Source organism: Sciurus carolinensis, chromosome 11 (assembly GCF_902686445.1).
Source record: "Sciurus carolinensis chromosome 11, mSciCar1.2, whole genome shotgun sequence".
Lineage (NCBI taxonomy): Eukaryota > Metazoa > Chordata > Mammalia > Rodentia > Sciuridae > Sciurus > Sciurus carolinensis.
Window position 1 is genome coordinate 29,156,838 of NC_062223.1, and position 8,386 is coordinate 29,165,223.

At 36.9% G+C, this 8,386-nt stretch overlaps 1 protein-coding gene and 1 pseudogene across 1 annotated transcript; both read right to left on the reverse strand.

Annotated features, from left to right (window-relative positions):
- Positions 1–598: 598 nt before the first annotated feature.
- On the reverse strand, positions 599–1,513 carry LOC124959374 (olfactory receptor 140-like). Its single transcript, XM_047517873.1, has one exon. The coding sequence runs from the start codon at positions 1,511–1,513 to the stop codon at positions 599–601; it is 915 nt and encodes a 304-aa protein (XP_047373829.1).
- A 5,112-nt stretch (positions 1,514–6,625) lies between these two features.
- LOC124958223 (olfactory receptor 4C46-like) lies at positions 6,626–7,541 on the reverse strand (annotated as a pseudogene).
- Between the last annotated feature and the right edge of the window lie 845 nt (positions 7,542–8,386).

The following is an 8,386-nucleotide window of genomic DNA, read 5'->3' on the forward strand; positions in this document are numbered from 1 at the left end:
TAACATTCTTATGACAGGAAAAGAAATAGAGATAGGTCAGGAATAATTTCTTCTTAGATTCGGAATTGTTTCTTTCTTCCTTTGTGGGTGTTTCTTTTTTTGTGTATTCAGGTTGCAAAAAAAAAAAAAAAAAAAAAAAAAAAAAAAAAACGCAAAATAAAGAAAATCAACAATGGTTCCTTCACTCCCCAACTGTCAACCCTCCATACGTTCATCTAAGAATTTCCTTCACCACAAAAGACCAAATAGTTTTTTAAAGTTCTGAGACCAATGTTCTGCACAAAGCCAATTTTACCCAAATAGCCCATTTATGAAGAATTTACTAAAGTCCCACTGAATCTGTGGAGGAATGTACACCCCAGAATCATCAAACCAGAGATCTGCATGTGAACCTCGCATTCAGTAAAACACATTAAACACTACCAAAATCACCGAACAAAAGGTCTTGCCACTATTAAGTGCCAGATGAATGCTCATTTGGGGGAGCTTTTACTTTTTTCCTAATGATCTGTAAAATGTGCTACTCCTCTTGCACTGTGTGTGCAGCAGGTTTGATCTTCCATATTTAGGGTTGTCATCACTTGGCATGATGAATGGACTACATAACTCTTTTCTTCAACAAGCTCCTCATGGCATTTTTTACCTCTGTGTTTCTCACTGTGTAAATTATAGGATTCAACATGGGAGTGAGGATTGCAAAGAACACAGCCACCAACTCGTCCACCGGGTAGGTGGCCACAGGACGCATGTAGGTGAATATGCAAGGCACAAAAAAGAGAACTACAATTGTGAAGTGGGAGCCACAGGTGGAGAGAGCTTTGTGCCGTCCTTCAGAGCCCTGGGATTTCAGGGAGCTCAGGATGATGATGTAGGAGACAAGAAGCATGGAGAAAATGAGCAAGCACATGGCTCCACCGTTAGCTGCCACCACCACTCCAAGCCTGTAGGTGTCTCTGCAGGCCAGTTTCAATAATGGGAGGAGATCACACATGAAGTGGTCAATGACATTGGGACCACAGAACAGCAGGCTGATCATGAAGAGAATTTGCACAGTTGTGTCCAGGATCCCTCCAATCCAGGCTACTACCACCAGGAGGCGCCAGAGTCTCTGCCTCATGATGGTCATGTAGTGCAGGGGCTTGCAGATGGCCACATAGCAGTCATAGGCCATGACAATGAGGAGGATGATCTCTGAGCCTCCCAGGAAGTGCTCCACAAAGAGCTGAGTCAGACAGCCACACACAGTGATAGTCCTCCTCTGGTAGAGCAGGTCGACGATCATTTTAGGGATGGTGACAGAGGTGTAAGAGGTGTCTATGAAGGACAGGTAGGTGAGAAAGAAGTACATAGGAGGGGAAAGCAGGGGGCTGAGGGAGATGGTGATGATGATGAACAGATTGGCCAGCACAGTAAAGAGAAAAATCAACAAAAAGCCGATGAAGAGCAGTCTCTGCAGGTGTGGATTTTGTATGAGCCCAAGGAGAACAAATTGAGTCACGTTATTGGGAGGCATGAGGCTATCCTTGCAGGAAATAACATCTTCCTGGGGCCTTACTTACCTGCAAAAAAGATAAAGAAAGATAACCCACTAGTTATAAATGTATTGCATGCTGAGTTTCATAGTATGGAGATGGGGCAGTCATTGCTACTGTGGAGCATATCTTTGCCCACAGTCCCCCACCCTAGTAACTGCCTCAGTTATTCTTTGTCACTCTCCTCCATAATGCTTTCTTCTCCTCAGATACCTACATGTCACCTATAGCCTCCGTGGGTTGACAGTTACTGTGTAATTTACTGAGAAAACACTGGGCTAAACACAAGAGATCTCAATTCCCCTGTTTCCAACTCCATGTGATCCTGTTAATAATCCCAGTGTCCTCTCCTTTTGAGCCCCATCTGCATCTGTGAATTCACAAATTATAACTTCAGGATATATTTTGTAAGCTGTAAAGTGCTGCACACTGATAAAGGCTATTCTCTCTTCCAAAATTTACATTTGAACCCACTGCTTTCCCTGTGAAAGGACAAGGACAAGACATATCTACAGTGAGCAGGCAGATAGGAAATATACATAAATTATGGGAGACTCACCTCTCTGGCACCTACCATAGCAACATGCCATTCTCGTCTCTTTCCTTGGTGTACTTAGTACAGCGTCTGGCACAGTGTCTTCAGCATCAGTACCTGTGAGGTAATGAATAAATGCACAGTGAATTCCCTCACTTCCTACATTTCCATATGTGAGGATACAAAAGCTTCCATGGCTATAAACCAAGAACTCAAGTATCCTTGTCTTCCCAGTCTGCTTCTCCACATCATCTACTTATGAAAAACATAAACTTCTCAAACTTAAACTTCAGTTCAGTTTCTGGCATACTTTTTATGTAATGTTATTTCAGTAATTTAACTTTCAGGATAATTATAATGTTGGTTAATTAAAAGTGTTCCTCCTTCAAAATTATGTTCTACATATAATTTAATATAATCCCTTTCATTAAATTTATATTTCCAATCACTGGAACAAAAAAAAAGCCTTTTTAATAAGATGTCAGTTTACTACGATCTACTAGGCAAAAAGAAAACCTTATTTACAAAGTTCTTAAAAAAGAAATCTAATGTGGAGACTAGAAAGTGACTGTAGGAAGGATAGAAAAGATACTATGCCTCAACACACACCTATAAATACAAATACATATAATTCATAATAAATGCAAGTAACTATTAGACTCACTCCACAAATATTCACTGGACACTTGTTATGCATATTAATGTATTTTTGTGGATACAAATTATACAATCATCTCTACCAAAATCCTTTAGTGATCCCTCCCCTGTTTTTTTCACTACACAGCAGCAACTCATCCATTCATGAGCTGGATGATCTCCTCTACTTCTCTATGTTTCTACATGCACAATCTCATGTCTTCATCTTCCCACAGCATCCATCATGCATAACTCATGGTTAAAGAATATTTCACCATGAACAGAATGGGGAAAATCATCCCAATTTGGAGACATAAATTCCCCAATGAAATGAACAGAAAAAAAAAAAAAAACATAAATATAACCAATTGTATTCTGAGAAAAGCAAACATTTCTTTCCCTTTCAAAGTTAAGCAGATAAAGTGCTTTCTTTCTTAATTTTCAAAAAATTATGTACATAAATGAAAAGGAAATTGAACACTTTCATTGTATTCCACTATTCTGAGGTCTATTTGGTAGATCTGAAAGAGTATGGTGTACATAAAATGAGAAAGTGACTGAGAAATAACTCTGAAGAAATAGAAATCATTTTGTCTTTTCTCTTTGACTTCACAATAATCTTTCTGGAAATAAACCATATAGGGAAATATTTATAGAAGTGGAGAATTCTTAGGTAAAAACACATTCAGCAAAATTACAAAGAACCATGGAAGATTGGAAACTGTAAGTCCAACATTAGATAAGTTTATGAGTATAATATAGTGCATCCCACAATTGGTAATTGTTAATAGAGATATTTCAAATATGTATAATTTCAAAATTTTTATGTTGTAATAATAAATGGGTAATATTTAGAATGCAAATTTTAATTTCCACTATAATTCTTATTAATTTAAATATTTGCATCTGAAAGGAAAAAAAGACCCAAAATATTTTTACTTCTAAATTGGTGGGATTATAGTTGATTCAATATTTTTTTTTTTTTTTTTTTTTTTTTTTTTTTGGTGATGCTGGGGATTGAACTCATGGTCTTGTGCATGCAAGGCAAGCACTCTACAAACTGAGCTATATCCCCAGCCCCTCAATCTTTCTTGATGACTGACATGTCGAAGAAGAGATTAAAACCTCAGCTTGGTGAAGAGGAGAGGTTGCTATATGATTTTTAAGGTGCATTAAATCCTGTGAATCTGTAATTACATGATTTCTCACCTATCATCTTGTCTGACATAGCTCCATAGCCAGGGCCCCATGCAGGTGCTAGTTCACCAAAAGGTAAAGTGAGGGTAAAATTGCCACATAGTTCAGCCACAGTGAGCTCTTGTTGATTTATAAGTGCACCTCTGGATGGTGCCTTTCTCTGGAGCCTTAGCAAAAGCTGCCACATATCCTGTTTGTAGACACTTTCTGTGACCTTTCTTAGCTGTGGCTAATTAGACCTCAGGGGTGTTTCACTGCCATTAGCAGAGCTTGCCAAAACCCAATTATTTCACCTTAACTGAACATTGGAGGACTTTCACAGCACTCATGTTTAATTGTTAACTTTTTCCTTAAATCCACACGAAGACAATCCCTCTGTCAAGAGAAAACACAGCAAAAATGAGTCTGCCATTACAGAATTTGGATATTTGATGATACAGAAACTTAGTGTGTTAGTATGGAGTTTAAATATTTGGTGTGGTATGAATTGAACATTTGAGTAGGTAACTCTGATGTCTTAAATTTTATTATAATATTGTCTTTATCAACTGATGCTTCATTGTTATACTTTTTGTTTTTGCAGTGCTGGGGATGAAACCCCAGCTTTGAACATGCTAGACAAGGGCTCTACCACTGAGCTACACTCTCAGACCTGTGACCTATGTTATAAGAACAGCACTTCACATCAGGTACAATTCATAGTAGTTCTTCAAAGCAGTCATTTCTCATGCCAACTCTGGAACTAGATTAATGTTATAATGAAAATAATTGCATTCTCATATAATCTCTCAACCTTCCAGTTTGACTTTTCTAATAAAGTAGAATAAACCAATAATTAAGGTAATAAACACATTAACATGGACAGAATCACTTTTACACCTTCTAAATTTCCTAAGTAACCTGCTTGTAGAAATAGTATGAGTTATTTAAGGTCACGGAAAGAGATGATGACACAGTGAGAGGTAGACCCAGCTTCCTGATGCTGAAGCCTGCATTCTTCTTCTCCAGGAAGTTTCTGCAATCAATATATGCTTGCTAAATATTGTTACATAACAGTCCACTGATTTCTTAAACAAAACATGTGGTAGCTGTGAAGTGGGCGACTGACTCTATTGAAAGTGACAGCTTAGACACATCTATAAGCATGACATTTGTATTTCTACAGTGGTCACAGACTGCAGTTTTTAAAAGACCTGAAAGTTATTCCCAACAAAGACTTTTAAGTAAATTGAACTGGTTAGCTGAGAAGTATTTTCTTTGGTCAATTATAGAGTTTTTTTCTATATTATTGTAAGCCATCTCCTAAAGTAGTTGTCAAAAAGGATTCCAGATTCAAGGAACTAAATATAAAAACAACTTTTTAACAGTGGAATAGTTGTGTGGTGTGCTTTTGAAAAAAATCACAAATTTTTACCACTGATGATTTTTAACCTAATAAATTGGCACTTCTTATGACAAATGATAAAAATATTTTTATGCCAAATTTTAATTAAACACTAGCCCAAGGGAATTCTATATATGGAAAATACCACAGGATATGTATTAAGAATATTTAGAATTGAAGTGAATGTATGTGTTGTATGATTTAGTTATTTAACTTTTCTGATCCTTTTTCTCTGTAATATAGAACAATAGATTTCAATTTTATAAATTCATTGTGACCATGTGAGGACATTTAAAAATTTTCACATAGGTTTACAAAAAATTCATTTTTATAATCACTGTCAATATTTACTCAGTGTAACCAAAATGAAATATAAATTTAAAATCAGATATATAAAGGTATTCCAAGGTCTCATTCTGTGTCTTTGTTTCACAATGTCTTAAATGCCAGTAAGCAGTACAGCTTTCTCAAACCAATTGATTATATATTCAGCACGTTGTGCAGATCTGAATTTATAACGGAAAAATTTTCAACTCATTACAAGTCAAGAGAGGCTCTAATGCAAACACTTTCCTTTTTCTAATGCCCTTTGATATATTTGAAAGAACATTGATTTTGGACCTAAAAGAATGCAGATCTGAACACTAGGTCTGTCTCTGACATTGAACTATTTATTGAAACTTCTTGAACGGCATTTTTCTCCATCTATAAAACATGAATAATGATAATAACATTTACTTTGTGAAAATTTTTTGACCATAAATCCATAGGTGTGAGAAAGGCTTTAAAGTACAGCAATTTTCATGTATTCATGCCATGGTAAACCATGTTCATAGTTTAAATTCCAAAAATAAGTCATAAATTTTAAATTTAAAGACATCCTTAGTGTTATGAAGAAATTTCACATCATCCCATCCTGGTGGGACATGAATCATCCTCTTTGTCCAGCATATTTACATCTATTATGCACTACCCACCCGTTAGTCATTTTGTATGTGTCTAGGTTATCAGACAGACTGTTATGGTAGGTATCATATTTCTTATGTTCAAACACTTATCTCATTTAATAATAATCCCAAAGTACAAAATTTCATTACATGTTATAATTGTTTTATTTTGTTATCAGTTGTTAACCTGGGACTGAACTTATAAAATGAAGTTTATCATCAATATACATGTATAAGAAAAAAACATACTATATTTATAAGGTTTAGTAATACCCTGTGTTTTAGGCATCCAATCCAGGTCTTGGAATGTATCTCCCATGAATGATAAGATGGATTACTGTGATAAAATATAAAATTGCAAAGGTCATGACAGAGATAAAATATCCATGTTGGATCATTTATTGTCTGGAATCACAATCCTGTTAAGTAACATTCTAATGGCATTTTTTACCTCTGCGTTCCTCACTGTGTAGGTAACAGGATTTAACATGGGAGTGGCAAGGGTATAAAATGTAGTTACTGCTTTATCCATGGGAAATGTAGCTACTGGTCGCATGTACATAAAAATACACAGCACAAAGAACAAGATAACAACTGTGATGTGGGAGCCACTGGTAGAGAGTGCCTTATTCATCCCCACAGAGCTGTGAGTCCTCAAGGAGCACATGATGACCACATAAGACACCAGTAATATCACAAAGGTGATCATGGCAATCGCCCCTCCATTGGCAGCAACCAAGAGACCAAAGAGGAAAGTGTCTGTGCAGGCAAGCTGTATCAGGGGGAAAATGTCACACATGAAGTGATCCAGTGTGTTGGGGCCACAGAATGGGAGCCAGAAAGTAACTAGAATCTGCCCAAAAGAGTGGAGAAAACCCACCACCCAGCACAGGCCCACCAGCAGGCAGCACATGCGGTGGCTCATCATGGTCACGTAGTGCAGAGGTCTACAGATGGCCACATAGTGGTCATAGGCCATGACCACAAGAAGGACAACTCTGAACCTCCTAAGAAATGTTCAAGAAAAAGCTGCAACATGCAGTCATTGAATGAGATATCTTTGGTTTCAGAAAACAAATTAGCTAGAATTTTAGGAATTATGGAAGAGGAATATCATGCATCTATCAAAGACAGGAGAGCCAGGAAGAAATACATAGGGGAGTGCAAAGTCTGGCTGCAGAGGACAGTAACCACAATGAGCAGGTTTCCTGTGACTGTGACAATGTAGGTGATAAGTAACACCAGAAATAGAATCTTCTGCATCTGGGGGTTCTGTGTCAGTCCCAGCAGGATAAATTAGTAACATTCATTCCATTTCTTTCTTTACTGTGTTGATGATGAATTCAGAAGTTGTGGATTAACCTGTAAAAACAATATTCTTAGTAGCAAATATGATGAGCAATATATTGAATTTTCATCTTGAGAATATAAGAATATAAGAACATTTTCTTCCATCTATGTTGGAAAAAAAGAAACAAGCTACTTTTTCGATTTTGTAAAATGATCTGATATTAAGCCTCTGCAGGTGTCTAATTCAGCTTCTTATAACAAGGATGCTGAAACCCCTTTACAACAGCTTCTGACAGGTGGTCACTAGACCTTTGTTGGAGGATATCTAGGCATAGGGAACCTGCCTGGTAATAAACCTGATTTATTCTCAGTTAGTACAAAATGTTAGGAGGCTTTTTTTAAAACCTCTTTGTATAATTCTGTACACTTGATACTCCAATTAATCCAGCCCCTTCTGTTTAGAAACTCTGAAATAAACTACAGAGAAATGAGGCTGTTTATAACTTGTTCTATTTTTTATTGCAATATGTGGTTCAATGTCTGACTCAAAGAAGTATTCAGTAAATATTGATCAAATGAACAAATAAGTTGAAGGACTCTTTACTTATTTCGTGTTTTATTTTTTCCCTGCTGTCTCCAAACTGGAGAGTTCATGATCCTATGCTCCTTTCAGCATTCCAGATCTCCTCTCATTCTTCGCCACCTTGGGTGGCTGTGTTCCACATCCAGTTTCAACAGTGACCTGACTTCTGGCCAACATATAGGGTCAGCTGAAGGTTAAAGATCAGGTGGAAAGGGAAGGACACCAAGGGATCTGTTTGCCTGTCTCCCTTCCATGGTTTGAATGATGGGTTACTTTCACCAA

Coding starts and splice junctions, on each gene's coding strand:
- LOC124959374 (XM_047517873.1), bottom strand. CDS start 1,513: ATGCCTCCCAATAACGTGACTCAATTTGTTCTCCTTGGGCTCATACAA.